The 18,997-nt window shown below is 42.4% G+C and overlaps 1 protein-coding gene across 7 annotated transcripts in view; it reads right to left on the bottom strand.

The window, feature by feature from the left end:
- Nucleotides 1-18,997, bottom strand: part of EYA2 (EYA transcriptional coactivator and phosphatase 2) — a 287,124-nt gene that overhangs the window by 191,056 nt on the left and 77,071 nt on the right. For 6 of the 7 annotated variants that reach the window (XM_002747615.7, XM_078371823.1, XM_054255424.2 and 3 more), the window contains exon 2: nucleotides 7,936-8,054. The exons of the other annotated variant lie outside the window; for it this stretch is intronic. In XM_002747615.7, coding sequence (XP_002747661.1) covers nucleotides 7,936-8,044 — 109 coding nt within the window. In that variant the 5' untranslated portion in view covers nucleotides 8,045-8,054. The remainder of the gene's footprint in view (nucleotides 1-7,935; nucleotides 8,055-18,997) is intronic. 7 annotated transcript variants of the gene reach the window in all.

The raw sequence follows: 18,997 nt of genomic DNA, 5'->3' as shown, positions 1-18,997 counted from the left end.
GTGGCTGTGCGCAATGCCAGCCCCAGTGTGACAGGTGGAGAAGTAAGCATCACTGTTACAGCTGCAAGCAACAACGTGGTCTTCAGTGTAGCCTACGATGTCTTTCAATGACCCCTAGGTGCCTGCATCACCATTTTCTTGATGTCACTGCTCAACAGCTTTTTCTAGATGGCAGGTCGGATCCCGGACAGACATACTGAGGGTGGGGACAAGACTGTGTCAGCAATCTTCCCATTCGGCTCAGGAATGACCTCCCTATAGCCTTGACAGTGCCACTGAATGCAGTGCCACTGAATACACTCTGAACAGTCCCATGGCCAACACAGCACAGCTTGCCAGAGGGGCAGAGAGGGCACAGGCAGTGGTCCTGAGTACCTTTATGGTACCATGGTTGTCACAGATCTTTCTGTGAACAACCAGATGGTGTGCTGGAAATCTAGACTGAGTAGGTCACCCCCATCTCAAACATGGACCATCAGCACAAGGGACAGAGATGATGCCCCTTTGATGACACTCTTCAGATGAGCCCCAAGCATCTCTAGGGTGACGAAGTCACCTTGTTTGGTGGCAGCAATGCTCCCTTTGGGATCTGGTGCCTGGCAGATGGAGGTGGACTTCCCAGTGATCAAAGTTTTCTGTTCGCAATCTTGTTGGTTTCATTGAACTTGCCATGATGGATTCATATTGGACCATGTAGGCTATAGGGTCAAGGTCAGTGGAGGAGTTGCTGATGACAGCTTAGGTCCACTTTGCTGGTAGCAAATGCAGCTCTAACGACCTGACACCCAACAGAGCCAAATCTGTTTACTCTAAGCTTTGCCCCTTCTTCCTCCTCACCCAGGGCTCAAAAATGAACCCACAGGATGAATGGGCTGTGACTGATGCATAATGGGGCAGCTGACTCTCAAGTAAGGAGGGCAGATTGCCTCCTCTATTTCCTTCTGAATTTTAAACTCTAAGCCTCCTCTTCTTCCCAGGCTTCCTGTGGGTGAGGAGAGATGAATCAGCTGAGCAGATGGCAACAACCTCTGGGCTGAGCTCATTCATTCATTCGTTCATTCACTCATTGCCAGGCATGAGTTCAGAACTGGGTTACAATAGTGAGTGTAATCCCCAGTGCTGGAGGAGGTCCCTGGTGGGAGGTAACTGAATCATGGGAGTGGATTTTCCCCTGGCTGTTCTCATGATAGTGAGTTCTTACAAAAATTGTTTAAAAGTGGGTGGCACGTGCTATCCGCCTCTCTGCCTCCTGCTCCAGCCATGTAAGCTGTGCCTGCTTCCCCTTCACCTTCCCCCATGATTCTAAGTTTCCTGAGGTCTCCCCAGCCATGCTTCCTGTACATCCTGTGGAACTGTAAGCCAATTAAACCTCTTTTCTTTATAAATTACCCAGTTTCAGGTATTTCTTTACGGCAGTGCAAGAATGGACTAATATAGTGAGCCAAGGTAGTCAGAGTCCCGGTCTTTAAGGAGCCGAAGCCTCCTGTCCAGTGAGTGAGATGGTTGGCAAACAAATAATCACACAAATGAGTACTTAACTGCAGTTATAACGAGGCGCGAAGGAAGCAAGCGAATGTTAGAGAAAAGTGCACCTGGAACCAGGAGTCAGCTGGGGATCTTGTTAAAACACAGGCTCTGATTGTTGGTCAAGGAAACCTCCAAGTGACGCTGATGCTGCAGGTTCACAGACCCCACTTCGAGGAGTGAGCGTTTAGACCACTGGCCAATGCAAAACTGTGCATTACTAAGCATGATCACAATTTGGGGTTCATAAAAAGAAATCTCCATTCCAGAAGACACAAACTCAAGTGCATATTGGGGCCACGAGGATAATATAAATGTGCAAAGCAAAAGATCCAGTTTGAAGAGAGGAAACTAAAGCTTCAGTCTGTGAGTACTGAGTGCACACTTATATGCAACTGTGTATGTGAGTGATTGTGTGAAGCGACTTATCCAAGGACACACACCGTTTTTCATTCATCCATGCAGTCACCAAATGTTTCTTGTGCACCTACTGTGGGCCAAATCTACAGCCCATTCTCATAATTGGTTAATGTTCTTTCCAAAGAAAACAGATAGGCTTAAGGGGTCAGATCCAAATTTAAGTCCTGACTGTGCTACAATACAGTCGTGTGACTTTATGCCCTCACCTCTTCCCTATGAGTCTCAGTTTTCTCATCTGCAAATTGGGGCAATATCTTGCACATGCAGATGGGGCAGGTACCTGGCAAATGGTTAAGTGCTCAGCACAGAGGAGCTGTTATCAGCTCTCTACCCTCCCGGGGGCCCTTGGTTAAGCCACTTAAATCCATGAGCCCAATTTGAATGTTCACACTTTTTTTTTACCTCTCACTGGGAGGATTAAGAAGCTAATGATTCTGAAAGCAGCAACTGCTGTTATGTTGCCTAATTGGACCCCAGGGGCCGGCTTCTAAGGGATCCCCCAGTGAGATGAGACAATTTGTAGTGCCAGCAAGATGTCTTGAGGCGGGTCTCTGCTATAAAGGTACACGTCTGTAAACTGTATCAGCTCATCTTCCTTGTGTGGGTGATTTAAATTGCTCCCGCACTAGGGACAGGGATACTACACTAGGCATCCAGAAGTGTGTGCTCCAATTCTGACTCTCACTGAGAGGTCCTGAGACCAGGAAGAAGTCCTTTGTCTCTTGTGAGAGGTGCTTCTGAGAACAGAAAGGAATGAGGTGGCAAGTCCTAGTGTGTGATGATTTTAGGGAGTCTATAAATACTTCCTTTTTGATTGAAATCATTGCAAATTAATTTCATGCACACTAGAATCACAGCAAGACCACTGAAGTCATAACTTTTCATTTCTGGAACTGGCTTAAGTCATCCTTTTAAAATGAATTTATTTCAAAGGAGTTGTTTTAAAGAAACAACAGGCTGGGCGCGGTGGCTCATGCTTATAATCCCAGCACTTTGGGAGGCCAAGGAGGGTGGATCACCTGAGGTGAGGTGTTCAAGACCAGCCTGGCCAACATGGCGAAACCCTGTCTCTACTGAAAATACAAAAATTAGCCGGGCATGGCGGTGGGCACCTGTAATCCCAGCTACTCAGGAGGCTGAGGCAGGAGAATTGCTTGAACCCAGGAATTAGAGCCAAGATTGCACCACTGTACTCCAGCCTGGATGGCAAGAGCAAAACTCAAAACTCAGTCTCAAAAAAAAAAAAAAAAAAAAAAAGACGCAACTAGTACCAAGTGGCAGTAGAGGTGATCTGAATATACGACAGAAAAGTGGCTTGAGACTGTGGCATTTGTGAGCTGCTGCCTTTGGTGGAAGCTATCTGCCTGTGGCGGGCATGATGAGATTCATAGCACCCTTCCTCCCCCAACAAAGCGGGATTTCTGTTCCACGCAGGTAGAGGTTGTCCTGGGTGTGAATGGCTGCAAAAGCCTTAAAGGTGAGAAGGATGAAGCTGACATGTTGTTCCCCAGGCCAGCACCTGGGCAAACCTCTGGGCAGCTCAACCTGGCCAGGACGAAATGAATCAAAACCCGTCAGCCCCAGGTTGGAACCGGTGAGACTGAAACTGAAATGAGGTCTTGTCACGCTGAGGGCAGAGGAGGTGCAGGAAGTGAGAGCAGCTGACAGCCCAGCTTGAACTGTGGGGTGGAGGTTTCACCTCCCCTTGGAAACACTTAATGAGATTATAGCATCAGTTTCTGAAAAATGCATTTGCATTTTAAAAGAAAAATTTCCCTCTATTGAGGGTGACTCCCCACCACCCTTTTCCAAAGACAGGATACAATTCAAATGCATTTTTCCCTTGAATAGTGAGGAATAATAGATAATGTTTCTCAAGTGGTTCCTACAAACAATCCAGGGTCACTGTGCCAAGGGCTGCATGAGCGTAATCTCTTTACTCTCCACAACCACCCAGTAAGGAAATTCTTATCATCAGTACGATGCAAATGTAGAACATGGCAGAGGGAAGTGAAGGAGATATTGCTAAGGATTCAGAGCCGATATCCCTGCTGAAGTCATCTGGGCTTTCTCAACACCACTCTGTCTTCATCCACCCACGCCTTCAGTCACCCATAAATCATTTTTAAGGATCTACCAAGAGCCAGGCACCGACTGTATGCTAAACAGGAACAGAAATCTAAATATGTACATATACATATTTATATGTATGTATGTATAATCTTATAGATATATAAAAAATTTATAGTGTCAACGTTTATTATTGTATAATTATATTTATTGTATACAATATATTATTGTATAATTATATTTATTGTATACAATATATTATTGTATAATTATTGTATATAGTTTAATATTGTAGTGTCAAGAATATTAAAAATATTTATTGTATTAATATATTTATATGTATGTATATGCACATATTTAATATTTATTGTATTAATATAAATATTTATATATACATATATTAATACAAATATTAAATCTAAATATATAGATGTACATATATAGATTTAATGTTTGTATTAATATATGTCAAGTTCTTTGAGCACGCTGCTGCCTCAGGACCTTTGCACTTGCTGTCCTCTCTGTACATAAGGCTTTTGTTCTGCGTAGCCATGCGGTACCCTCCCTTACCTCTTACAGGTCTTAAGTGTTACCTTCTCAGGGACCTCTTTTCTAGACACCCTAACAAAAACTGCAACCCTCCATCCTTGTATTCCTCATCCTCCTCCCCTGCTTTTTTCCTTCACAGCACAGGTCACCACGCAACGTGCTATATACTTTGCTTCTTTATCGTCACTGTCAGCCTTTTGCTTTGTCAGCACCCAAGTGTGGGCTCCATGAGGACAGGGTTTTCCACACTGTCTCCCTCATACTTAAAACGATACCAGGCACATGGCTGATTAAACATTTGATAAATAAATGAATGAACACATAAATGAAGGAAGGGGCAGTTCCTTTCATCAGGAAAGACCTCTCTGATGAGAGCTGAAGGAGGGCTGGTCCTGCAGAGCCTGCGTGAAGACTGGTCCAGGCAGGAGGAACAGCAGGTGCAAAGGCTCGGAGGGCAGAATCATGCTTCTCAGTTAAAGCAAAGGAAAGGGGGGCAGGGGCTGAAGGCGATAGGCAGGGAGATGAGTTTGGGAGGCTTCCTGGAGAGACAAGTAGGGCCTGATAGCCAAGGATAAGGAATTCAGATCTTACTCTATACTTTTTAAGCACACTGAGTCCACTCCCTGGTTTAGCTCGTTTCATCCTCACATTGATTCTGTGAGGTTGGTGGAATAATTACTCTTATTAAACAGATGGTGGCAAATGGGCCTCAAGGAGGTTAGGCCACGAGCCAGGGACCCACGGTGGTAAGAAGCAGAGGTGGGAACACAAGGGAAGCCACTGGGGGCCTTCTTGGGTACACGCTCCCTCCAGAGTCCCCTGAGTGCAGGTCCTGAGACTCATGACTCTCTGGGGTCCTCCTTTGAATAGGACCCTTGAAACCACCTAGTAAAGACTCTAATAGAAGGAATGGCCCAGGAGGAGGGAGAATAGGAGGCCAGGCGGGGGGACAGGCATAATCCGGCACTTGGGGGTTATGCTCCAGGGTGGAAAGTCCCCTGCAGAGTCTCTGGAGCTCACCACCTGCCCCAGGAGAAAGAAGGTGTGTGTGTGTGTGTGTAACCTGACCTCACTGGCGCTACCTGTTCTGAATTGGGAGCAACCTCTGTCTGCTCCATCGCTTCTACCCTCAAAGCCTTCACCATGGTAGCTAGCTTGTTCCAGGGCAGTAGAAATGGCACTGACAGCTCCAGGTCACAGAAAGGAGCATGTTTGTGGATTCCACCACTGTAGGAGAACTGAAGATCTAGGGTCTGGAGACTCTTACACCTTGGCAGAAAGTGAGTTAGAAGTGATTTACAAGTGGGAACTCTGGAACTGGAGTACCTGGGTTTGATTCTGGTGTGGCTTTAACCTGGTTACGTAACTCCTCCATGCCCCAACTTCCATGTCTGTAAAATGGGCTTATAACCTAGTAGGGGTATGATTAAATGAGAAACAGTACAAAGTACTAATCAGGAGAATAAACTCTGAAGTCAGACTAGCTAGGTTCAAATCTAGGCTATCATCTGTGACACCTCAAGCTGTTTAACCTAACTGTGTTTTGCTTTCCTCATCTGTAAAATGGGGATAATAACAGTATCGACTTTAGAGTTGTGAAGACTTAATGAATTCACAGAGTAATGCCAGGCACATGGTTTGCTCTGCTGGTGATGGAGAGGGAGGAGAAGAATGCATCCAGATTTATGCTGCTTTGAACAGTGCCTGGCAGAAAGTACGTGCTCATTAAAATTTAGGACAAAAGGGAGAGGCAGGGATTCGTCTACAGGACAGCAGCCTCTCAGCTCCTACCAGTGGCAGTCAGTGGGGAATGTGGGCCTAGCCTTTTCAGAGAAACCAGAACTCCAGGTTTTTATGTGAACGCTCCCAATTTTTACAAGTTCACTTTTACTTAAAACACAGTGTAAACCAAAAAAAGGCATCCAGGGCCAGATGTGGCTGTATGCTGCCCTATGTGCAACCATGGTTTTGAATTCACCGTGGTTATTTGGTTCAGAGGAGAGCAATGATGGAATGGTAAATTTAATCATGCACCATGCCCCCAGGGTGTGCCAGACCCTTTACATCCCATCGCCTCTCTTCCTCCTTGTAATCAGCGCCCTACGAGGCATGCCATTATGCCCCCATTTGACAGGTGAGAAAACTGAAGCTCAGAAAGCTGAAACACTTTGCCCGAGATCGTTTGGCTGAGAAGCAGCAGGGCTGGGGTTCCCCCATCAGCAGCCTGTGCCCTTTCCTGTTACTACCAGCTCTCAAATGAAGACAGTTGACTTGTGTCTCTATTTAAGTTGACTTTTGTCTCTACTTGAAAGAAAATGATGAATGTCTTTGAACAGGGCTCAGTAAATTTTCTCACACTCTCAAAGGCCCCAGGGCAGTTTACACGAATGCTCCAAAATGCCAGGAAGAACGAGGGTGTACTCTCCACCATCCAGTTTTGGCATGGGAGCCCAAGTCACTTGGTGGTACTTTCATCGGGGCAGTTCCAGCTTTGTAACCAGCTTGCAAGGAGAAATGTCATTGTCTTGCTGACAGCAATAATTACTCATGGAAGCCTGGATTGGCTTCAAAGCCAGTTCCTTGTGATGTTATAGTCCAGACACAGGTCACTTTGGTTTTCCATGACAGTTATACAGAATTTGTGCCCCATGAGCTGGTGTCAAACAGATAGTCAAGGAAAACAATGAGAGGGGGTCTCGGGACACCAGCAGCAAATCCGAAAGCCAGCCAAAGAAAGGGTTAAGCACAATGGTTAAACATAATAGCTTAATGCCTTTTGCTAACTCCAAGCTCTACCAGGAAGGCTGACAGATCCCAAACAGAACAAACAAGAGCTGGAATTGTTCTAGTGAAAACTAGTTCGACTGCATCATTTGCCAATACTTTTAAAGACAACTTTAATTCTTCTCTGCTTCCTTGACTCCAACCCAACCTGAAAGCAAGAGGCAGATGAGTTCTTGTCCTAATGTCAAACCTCTGTAAGCAAGATGCCTGCTTGGACAAAGGGATGGCAGAGCAGAGCAGAGAGGACAGAGCTCAGAGCCAGAGACAGACACTGCAAAACACATCCAAGGGCTGGGCCTGGGACGCTCCCCAAAGTGACTATCATCTGTGGTGGTGTCAGCATTTCTTGGAATTGGAGACCAAGAAAGGAAGTTCAAGACATGAACGAGTGCATTTTTACCTCTAACGATGAGACAGAATGGTTAGAGATCTATGCCAAAGTTTTGATTCAGAGGCAGGCTTTTAAATGGCAGGGGAGAAACTGTCCTAAGGACAGTACTTTGGAAAGGATGCGTGTCTGTCATTATATTCTCAGGGTGAGCTAGGACCACCACACCTGTTGACCCAAACTCACAGCAGGAAGCCTACCTTCTCTGTCACTCAGAGTCCACACAGTGGCCTCAGGACAATTAAACTTCAGTTTATCCAGACAATCGCTGTTTACAGTGAGGCTGGGTGAGATCACTAGTTCTAGCATTTCCTTGTACCTGAAAGAAAACAAAGGGAAATATAATTTATTCATTAATTATACATGCTTACTAATGATTCCTATTTCTTTCCCTAAGAGTATAAATATTAAAGCTGATTACCTAAACCCAGCCTTCTTATAAATTCTACATGATAAAAATTCAGTAAACTTTTCATCAAAGGGAAATGAGAAATTAAAATGAAGTTCTTGCTCCCTGCTGGAGAATACACCCAGTTGATTAAAACATTCCCCTCCTTCGTGCTGTATTTTGCCATTAGAAAAATTATATTTTGGTCTCTTTTAAATGTCATATAAATGAGCCAGAGCAAACTAGGGCAACTTCCCAGCTCAGGAAGAGAGAGATAGGCAGAGAGGGAGTGTCTGGATTTAGATTTCTAAAAGCCAGAGGCTTGGGGAGAGCATAGGGTTGACTGTGATTAAGAGAGAAAAACAAACATGGTACTACTCGAATGGACAGAGAAAAGCTCAAAAGGCCTCAGTGTCGTTAACAACTCTCTAGGTGGCAACGCTCCACAGCTCATCACTGTGGTCCTCACCAAGAGAGAACGGCTCCTGAATTAGCCATCATTTTTATAATATGTTATGGGGGGACAGGGGAGAGTAGGGATGAGTCTCCCTCGGTCTTTCTCATTTTATAATTGAAAACATTTCCAATTCTTGCACCATGTTGGTAGTCACTCCTTCTAAATTCTGGCCAGGTGCAGTGGCTCACACCTTCAATTCCAGCACTTTGGGAGGCCAAGGTAGGTAGATCACTTGAGTCCAGGAGTTCAAGACCAGCCTGGGCAACATGGTGAAAACCCATCTCTACAAAAAATACAAAAAAGTTGGCTGGGCATGGTGGCACATGCCTGTAGTCCCAGCTACTCAAGAGGCTGAGGTGGGGGGAATCACTTAACCCTGGGGAGATGGAGGGTGCAGTGAGCTGTGATTGTGCCACTGTATTCCAGCCTCGTTGGCAGAGACCCTGTCTCAAAATAAACATTAATAAATAAATTCCCACCAACTGGGTTTAGAAAATGAGGTTTCTAGTTAATGCAAACACACTATATATACATGGTGCATCAATTTTCCAAGGTCTAAACTACAACCACTAACATTTAACAGCTGTCTTCAGAGAAAGGCTAAATTTATTGTGAGTACATCCTTATCACAAGGTCATCCTTGGCAAGATCAGTTATCATTTGGTTAATGAAACACAATGTAGCGATCGGTGGTGTCCTGCTTATAAACTCAGATCCTGTTGTAAAAAGGTTGCCAATTCCAATCCCAGTTGAGCTACCAACTACTTTGAGCAAGTTACCAAACTGCTTTAAGTCAAAAGTTTTCTTGTCTGGAAAACAGTCACGGTGAAGATTTAAAAAGATGATTCTTGTAAAAAAAAAAAAAAAAGCACTATTTTAATAGACAGCAACCTAAATCCTTATTCAAAATAAAGTTAAAAAATACAGCCACCCCTCGGTATCCTAGGAGGGTTGTTTCCATGACCCACCCCTGCACCCAACCATGGACACTAAAATTGGCAGGTGCTCAAGCCCCTTATATAAAATGATAGAATATTTACATATAACGCATCCTCCCATATACTTTAAATCATCTCTACTTATGAAAATGCTATAAATCATTGTACATGCACTGTTTTGTTTTAAAATATATATTATTTTTGTTATCTTATTTTTTTACTGTCTTTTTTGCCCCTGAATATATATATATATATATATTCAGGGGCAAATATATATATATATATATATATATATATATATCTCAATATAAATATATATATATATATATATAGAGAGAGAGAGAGAGATGGAGTCTTGCTCTGTCTTCCAGGCTGGAGTGTAGTGGTGTGATCTTGGCTCACTGCAACCTCTACCTCCCAGGTTCAGGCGATTCTCCTACCTAAGCCTCCTGAGTAGCTGGGATTACAGGTGCTCGCCACCACACCCAGCTAATTTTTTGTATTTTTAGTAGAGATGGGGTTTTGTCATGTTTGCCAGGCTGGTCTTGAACTCCTGACCTCAAGTGATTTGTCCGCTTTGGCCTCCCAAAGTGCTGAGATCACAGGTGTGAGCCGTGCTCACCGTGCTCACCCTCCACCGCCCCCCCCAGGAATATTTTTGATCCGTAGTTAATTGACTCCTTGGATGGGAACCAAGTGTACTGTTAATGGACACAGACGCATTCCACATAAAGAAAATGACACTCAGGAATGACCGACACTGTTTTCAGGAAAATGGCTAACTCTGGGGGTAGGAGGGAATGTAATTTTGGAAGTGGCACCTGGGGGGCTTCGACTGTGTAGTGTTTCGGTTCAGGGGTTGACACTACCTATGACCATAAGCCAAATCCAGCCCACAACTGTTTTTGTGTGACCTGTGAGTCAGGAATGGCTTTCACATTTTTAAATGGTTGCAAAATAATCAAAAGCTGGATACTATCTCATAGTATGTGAAAATGATGCAAAATTCATTATTTCAGTGGCCATAGGTAAAGTTTTATCGGAACACTGCCCTGCTCACTGGTTTACTATCCTGTCTGTGGTTACTTTCACACTACAATGTTAAGTGGAGTAGTTTCAACAGAGACCATGTATGGCCTGCAGAGCCGAAGGTATTTAGAACCTGGCAGCAAAATTTTGCCAAACCCTGTATCAGGTCATCAGGATGCTGGATATCCTACTTTTGTATGTTTTACCCATCTTTGTATGCCTGAAACACTTCATAATTTTTAAATAAGAAAGTCTTCATTTCAGGGCTTGTATATAGGAAGTACTTTATGTATATGGACTTTTTGATCTGATGAAAAAAATCCCACCCTGATATGGTTTGGGTATTTGTCCCCTTCAACTTTCATGTTAAAATGTGATATGGGGCCAGGGGTGGTGGCTCACACCTGTACTCCCAGCACTTTGGGAGGCCAAGGCAGGTGGATCACGAGGTCAGGAGATCGAGATCGAAACCATCCTGGCTAACACGGTGAAACACCGTCTCTACTAAAAATACAAAAAATTAGCTGGGCGTGGTGGCACGTGCCTGTAATCCCAGCTACTCGGGAGGCTGAGGCAGAAGAATTGCTTGAATGTGGGAGGCAGAAGTTGCAGCGAGCCGAGATTGTGCCACTGCACTCCAGCCGGGTGACAAAGCGAGACTCCGTCTCAAAAAAAAAAAAAAAAAAAAAAAAAAAAAAGTGATGTGATCTCTAGTGTCTTGGGACTAGTGGGAGGTGTTTGGGTCATAGGGGTGGATCTCTGAATGGCCTGGTGCCCTCTCCATTGTATGAGCGAGTTCTTGTTCTATTAGTTCACAGGAGAGCTAGTTGTTTAAAAGAGCTGGGCATCTCTCTTACTTCTTTTGTCATTGTGTGATGTGCCTGCTGCCCCTCCAGCTTCCACTATGAGTAAAAGCTTCCCGAGGCCTCACCAGAAGCCAAACAGATACTGATGCCATACTAGTACAGCCTGCAGAACCATGAGCCAAATAAACCTCTTTTCTTTATAAGTTTCTCAGAATCAGGTATTCCTTTATAGCAATGCAAACAGGCTAACACATACACAAATCAGCTCTAGTGTTTATATCCTTATATTGAATATATATGTGTGTGTATGTATGTATGTATATATATATACATATGTGTATATATATGTGCATGTATATATGTATGTGTGTGTGTGTGTGTGTATATATATATATATATATATAGAGAGAGAGAGAGAGAGAGAGAGAGCGCGAGCGTGCTAATGTTTATATATAAATGTTGAGTCCTAAAATGTCCCCATCTATACATGCATCCTGGGGGCCTGTTTTCTCGTTTCCAAATGCCACAGGCACTCCAGGATAGAGGCCTAGGTGTCTTGCTTCTTCAATATATCAAAGCCAATCGTATGGTGCTTAGCAAATAGCTGACATTGTATCTTTATCTGGCTACAGGTGCCAGAAATTTGCATCCTTTCCAAATGTATTTCCTTCATTCTTCTGGGTGTGTGCAAATAATTTAAGGTTAAAAAGTAAGCAATGGGGTTAAAAATATCACTAGCCTCCAGATATCCAGATGCTGTGAGTATTAGAAGCAGTAAATTGTTAGCCAACTGACCAAATCTAGTTAAAAACAAAATGAATTGTTTTCCCCACTCCCTGGGGTTTAAAAATATTCATAGTTGCCAATATTTAAAAATGAGGCAAGTTCACATAAAAATCTAGATTTTCCTCTTTTCTTGAAAATAGAAGAATACTGCCTTATTCTTGCATGGCAGCAACCAGCTGGCACTCAACAGTGGCTGCCCAGTTAAGTCAAGGGATATGGGCTCCATTTTGTCACAGTCCCCACCACTCCCTATTCTCTTACATGACCCTCTTTTTCCATTTGTATTTCCTCCTGGTCCCTATAGGCATTTGCATTTGAGAGCTATGTCATATGTATTGTCAGAAAAGCCGGCTAAGGAAAGAGACAGCAGTGTGACACTTCTGGCCTCAGTCATGTAGCTTATTTACTTTACTGAGTGTTGCCGTCATCCTTCAGAGCTCTCCAAAACAGCATTTTGTTGATTTTAAGCAGAGAAGGAAAGTGTTTGTGAGTCTGAACTCTGAGACTGAGTATTGCTACTAAGGCTTTTGGTGTATGCACCTTAGACTCTTGCCTAAGATTCTTGAAGGCCAAGCCAACAAGGAAATCATCTTTATTTCCTCCACAGCCCTTGACACAGAATCTTGTTCATTCCATCATCCAAATACCTTCTGTTGGAGGAAGGGAGGAGAGAAGGGGCAGAGGGAGAGAGGGAAAGGGAGGGAGGAAATCTTATTTGAGCCATGACGTTCTTCCAACAAGATTTTTTAAAGTTTCCATTTATTTGTATTTTCCACCACACCCTAGACAATGACTCTGACATGTTAAATATGTAAACGTTTCCTTATAAATCATGCCATGTTGTTTTATGTGTGGCATGTGTTTTAATTTAATGAATAGTGTGTATAATATTTCATTCTGTTTACCAGGATTTTTGTTTTCAGTCTGTACTAATTTAAAAATGTGCATAGTACTGGAAGTGTATCTAGCTTGTAGTTATAATTCTATACTGCACACCCACTCTATTGAATTTACCCATCGGCCTGGTGGTGAACAGGCAGGATCTCTCAGCCACCTTGTAAACAATGCTGCAACGAACATCTCCATTCATCCTCATTTTTAAAATGCAGTATCTCTCTCTCTATATATGTATACACATATATTCCTAAAATGTATTTATATCCAAAATGGAGGATTTCTGTGCTATGGAGTATAAGTGAACTGAACTTGAGCAAGTACTAGCAGACTGTTCTTCATAATTTCTGTACTATTCTAGATTCGACCAGAAGTGCATAAGGGTTCCAGTTTTACAATTTCCTGCTAACTCTTGGCACTGTCCCACTTCTTACTTTTGCCAAACTGATGCGTGGAAAGCAATATCTCATAGTTGTTTTGATTTTTGTTTCTAGGATTAGTAGTGAGTTTGAGCATATAGTTGCATAATTGTGGGCCATATGAGCATTTGGAAATTGTCTATTCAGATCTTTTATGCTTGCCGATTTTTCTACTGGGTTTTCTTTTTTTTTTTCTTATTGATTTGCTGGAGTGCATTATAGAGTCTAGGCATTCATTGCTTTTTTTCGGATGCTACAAATTTCTTCACTTAGTCTTTCATTCGTCTGTTTCCTTTATTTCTATTGCCATTTGTAGAACAAAAAAATCCTTACATATTTACCTGATAATTTCTTTTAGTAGCTATAAAAATCCTTTCTCTATTCTTGGGATTTTAAAATTTGTCTGCATGTTAAACTTTTCACTTAGAGTTTTTAAGTCTTTAATTCATTTAGAGTCTGCCTTTTTATGTGATTTAAAGTTTAACTATTCTCCATATGGAAGAAAACAAAAATAAGCCATTTTTCCTAATATGTATTAAACTATCCAGCTGAGTACACCTCCCAGCTATTATGTGATAGCTTGTAATTTTAGTCAATCTCACCATCATGATCAAAAATAAAAGCTATAGAATACTGTTTTAAAGGATTGGAAGTCAACCAAGGCAGGTCTTTAGGGACCAAGATCTCAGAGAGACGAAAAACAGACTAAGTTTGACCTCTATCAATTTTCCCCTCAAGACGTTTGCCAGTTTATAAGCAAAGAAGAAAAAAGCAACAGCTTAGAGTTTTCCAGTCTTATGGAGCTGGGGAGACAAAAAGAGTTCAGGATTACTAAGGTAGTTAGAACCCGAGGAGCAAAGATTGTAGAAATATGAGAACCACAGAGGTATGAGTCTGATATTGTTGACAGTTATCAGCCTTGAGGTATTTGCTGATACCCAGGCTGGGTGCAGTGAGAGGCAGAGAAACCAAGCAAAAAGGGGTAGTAGCTATGAAGGCAAAAAATTAAGCAGAGCTTTTTTGCAATTGACTAATTATAGGAAGGCAAAAATTGGAATGCATGGCCAATAAGGATGAGAAGCCTTGAGTGTTTCTCAAGGCTTTTAACTGGGGCCCCTAAAGGGTTACTTCCTCGGAGTAAGGGCAAACCAAATAGATCCTGCCTTGAGTCATCTCAATTCCATATTGGGCCAAAGTGATTTGCCTCTATCATCATCAATAGCCAGAAGAAAAACTTTCTTTTGGGGGAGATGCCATCTTCCAGAGTCTCCAGTGTTTTGTACACAATAAAAAAACTTACCAGGCATATAAAGAGCCAAAACCAAATGATCAAAAACCAAGACAAACAACAACAACAACAAAAAAACCTCACGTGAGATTCAGCTATTGAAGGTGTTGAACATGGACTCCTCAGCAACTGTGATAACATAATAAAAAATTGATTTAAGATGAGAATGCTGCTAAAAAAATACTAGACTTTTTAAAAATGGAAATTACTGGTCGGGTATGGTGGTTCATACCTGTAATCCCAGCACTCTGGGAGGCCGAGGTGGGTGAATCATGTGAAGCAGGAGTTCAAGACCAGCCTGGCTAACATGGTGAAACCCCATCTCTACTAAAAATACAACAATTAGCCAGGCATGGTGGCAGGTGCCTGTAATCTCAGCTACTCCGGAGGCTGAGGCAGGAGAATAACTTGAGCCCAGGAGGTGGAGGTTGCAGTGAGCTGATATTGTACCACTGTACTCCTGCCTGGGCGACACAAGCAAAACTCTATCTCAAAGAAAAAGAAAAAGAAATTATAGAACTGAGAAATGTAATGAAATAATTAAAATTAAGAACTCAACAGATCAGTTGAACTACTGATTGGACACAGCAGATCAAAGAATTAGTGAACCGGAAGGTAAGTCAGTAGACAAATCTTAGGAAGAAGGTTGGAAAATCGGTTTAAAAGATCATAAAAGAAACACGGGACATGGTAAAAGATATAGCACACATGTAATAGGGGCCCCAGAAGGAGAGGAGAGAGAGAGAGAGAGCAAGTGAGAACAATATTTAAAGTGAAACTCATAGAAGACCTCCCCAGATGGGTAACAGACATCAAGTCATGGAATCAGGAAGTTCTGTGACTCCCAAACAGGATAAATACAGAGAAAAGAATTCCTGGGCATATGATGGTCAAACTGTACATGTGCAAAAATATATTAATCTGAAAAGCAGTCAGAGGGGGAATAAAAGACATAATCTTTAAAGAAGGCATAATAAGGAGAAGCAGCTTCTCAGCAGAGTTGATGGAAAACAGGAAACAATGAAATTTCATCTGCCAATGTAGAATTCTATGCTAGCAAAAAACAAACAACAACAAAAAAACTTCAAAATGAGGACAAAATAAAAATGAAACAAACCAAAATTAAGATTGTTTGCCATCAGCAACCCTGCACTAAAAAAGAGTGTTCTGGAAGCATAAAAATTCACCAAGGATAAAGAGCAACATAAAAGGGCAAATACATGAGCAGGAGGAAGATAGATAAATACCATTAACATGTTTTAAGGACCTTGCATTTTCTTGGAAATGGTAAAAGTACTAATTTATAGTAAACTTTTAGATATATTAAGAATGTGTCCTATAATATTTAGGGTAAGTGCTAAAGAATAGTAAGTGTAAACATTTCGTGTACATTTACATATTACATTAATTATAGTAAACGCAAACACTTGAAAGACAAAGATCACCAGATTAACTTAAAAAAAATAACTACATGCTTATTATGAGACCCCTTTTAAATATATAGCCATCCAAAGATTCAAAGCAAGGATTCAATGATATGAACACAACATAAAAGAAAGCTGGCATTACCCCAAGTAGACTTTAAAATAAAAACCATTATTGGGGATTTACAGGGGCATATAGTAATGATAAAATAATCCACTAAGATAAATAATTTAAAAGTTTTTATCCTTTTGAAAATTAATGTGCATGAAGAAAGGGACTTGACTGATTCTAGGATCCTGTTAGACCAAGAATTAGATCTGCAAAATCTAAAATACCTACAGCAATTAAAATACCTACAGCAATCAAAACACATCATCCTTTGGAGGCAAGCAAATGAACAGCACTAATAAAGCCAAAGCTACAGAAGTTTTAATCTTCACAAAGTAAACACCATCCTGACCCGAGAACCTGACAATTGCTCTTTCCTGCTGTCAGCTACAGCGACAGGCACTGGTGACTTCTAGAAGCAAACTATTCGCCATAGAGTATAGGAATGTGAACAAGCAATTCAAGGCAACTGGGTTTCCAGAGTTAGTAAAACCATTCCAAAAATTCTAATCACAGTTCTCATTTCCCACGCACCTAATTTATGCCAGGCAATTGTTCTGATCACATTTACATGATCTCTTTTAATTCTCTCAACTATGTTGGGAAATAGAAGGATCCATCCTGTATTTCCTCAAAGGCCAACTAAACACAGATTTAGGTCTGAGCAAAGCATAGGCACCAACAAAATGGGGGATCTAAATCCTATGAGGATCTAAAAAGAAGCTTTTCAAATGTCAGCACACTCCACCAATTGATGGATGGATAAAGAAAATGTGGTATGCATATAGAATAGAATATTATTCAACCATAAAAAGAAGAAAATTCTGTCATTTCCAGCAACATGGATGGAACTGGAGGTCATTATGTTAAGTGAAATAAGCCAAGCACAGAAAGACAAAGATGGTATGTTCTGTTACATGTGGGAGCTAAAAAAGTAGATCTCATGAAGATGGAGAGTAGATTGTGGTTACTAAAGGTCAGGAAGGGTGGTGGGGAGGATGAAGAGAGATTGATTAATGGGTACAAATATACAGTTAGAAGGAATAAGATCTCGTGTTCAATAGAACAGTAGCGTGGCTATAATTAACAACAATTTATCATACATTCAAGAGCTGGAATATAGAATAACTTGAATGATGCTAGCATCAAGAAAAGATACATATTTAAGGTGATGAAATCCCAGTGACCCTGATTTGATCTGTACACATTATATGAATGTATCAAACTATCACATGTACCCTGTAAATAAGTCCATCTATTATGTATCAATAGAAAACAAAACTAAACAAAATTGTAAAAAAAAATTTCAGCATGCAGTGAGTTTTCTGTTTTATGAATTGCTTTGTTTCATTATTGAATTGGAGGAGACAATGGAGGAGGAAGGCCAGTCTCTGGTGTTTGAGGCTGCTAAAGGTCTTAACTTGGCCCTGATTACATTGCTCAGCTCACACTTACAGAGCATTTATTCTGAGGCCTAAATCTCTTTGCATGCACTGGCTCATTTCATCCTATGAAGTAGGCAGAGATGAGGAGATAGTGGTGGAGCCAGGATTCTCACCCAGATGATCTGGCTCCAGATCCGTGCTCTTAACCACAGGTTGCAAATAGCTCTGCATCACAATTTCAACTCAGGGCCCATCCAGCTCTAAACTCTACTAAGCTACCCAGTCAGAGCACCCGATCTGTTATCTGCTCCAGGGGTTTAAATCTGCTATGTTGTTATCAGCAGGGTGACCTTGGGCAAGTGTTATTTCACTTATCTGAGCCTCAGTTCTATAAGATGGAGAAAATACTACCCTCCCCCCCAGGTTATTCTGAGAAAAGCGAGTCAGGGAAGGCATGAGTGAGTGGGGATTCAACAAAGGGCAGCTGACACTATTTGCATTCACACAGACAAAGGCTTAAAACACACAATTCGTTTCATTCCAGGTAGACACTAGAAACTGTCATGAGGATCACCCGGAAACCACTGGTTCCTATTGTGGTTTGAGGGGCAGAGTTGAGCTCTCCTGCAATTTGGGGGAAAGGCTTCCTTCACATTCTCCCCACTTGCCCCAACTCACAATTACCTGAAATAGGAGACCAGCTTATTCTCCATGCAGGAGGAGGAAGAGAGAACTTAGCCTTCACGGAATCTGGGGGAGGAGAAAGACTTAGCTTCCTTTTCACAAAGGCAGGGAAGGGAAAGGAAGAAAAAGCATGGAATTCATTTACAAAAAAAAAAAAGAGAAAAGAAATTCTTTCTGTGTAGCATTGTTGCAAAACCCTGATAGCCCGGCTACTTCAGAACAGGGCCCAAAGGAGCAGGAAGAAAGAGGCATTCAAGAGCCCCCACCCTCTGGCCTCCCTGGCCTGCTGCTGCCTGCGGCTTGCGCCATTTGTTACCCTTGTCACCACCCCTATCCCTGGGGACTGGGAAGCAGTGGGGGAGTCCGAGAGATGACAGCTGGAGGGTGGGGGCAGGGGCAGCTTCAAAGGCTGGGAAGGATCAAAAGCAGATGGAGGGTCCCCAGCGGGTGGGCCACTCACCTTTCCGCACTCCTGTGAGTGCACCAGCTACCTTAGCTGAGGACGGTGGCCCTGCCTGTTAGATGCAGAGGACAGATGGCCAGTCCGCCAAGGGGACTGTGGAGAGGGCCACTCCCAGCATCCTTCACGGGCTGAGAAATCGAAGCCTGCTGATTTCAATCACAGGCTTCTGGATAGACAGCAGCTGTGGCCCAA

The sequence above is a fragment of the Callithrix jacchus genome, chromosome 5 (genome assembly GCF_049354715.1).
Source record: "Callithrix jacchus isolate 240 chromosome 5, calJac240_pri, whole genome shotgun sequence".
In the NCBI taxonomy this organism is placed as follows: domain Eukaryota; kingdom Metazoa; phylum Chordata; class Mammalia; order Primates; family Cebidae; genus Callithrix; species Callithrix jacchus.
Note: the sequence above shows the minus strand (reverse complement) of the source record. Positions and strands in the feature narration are given on the sequence as shown.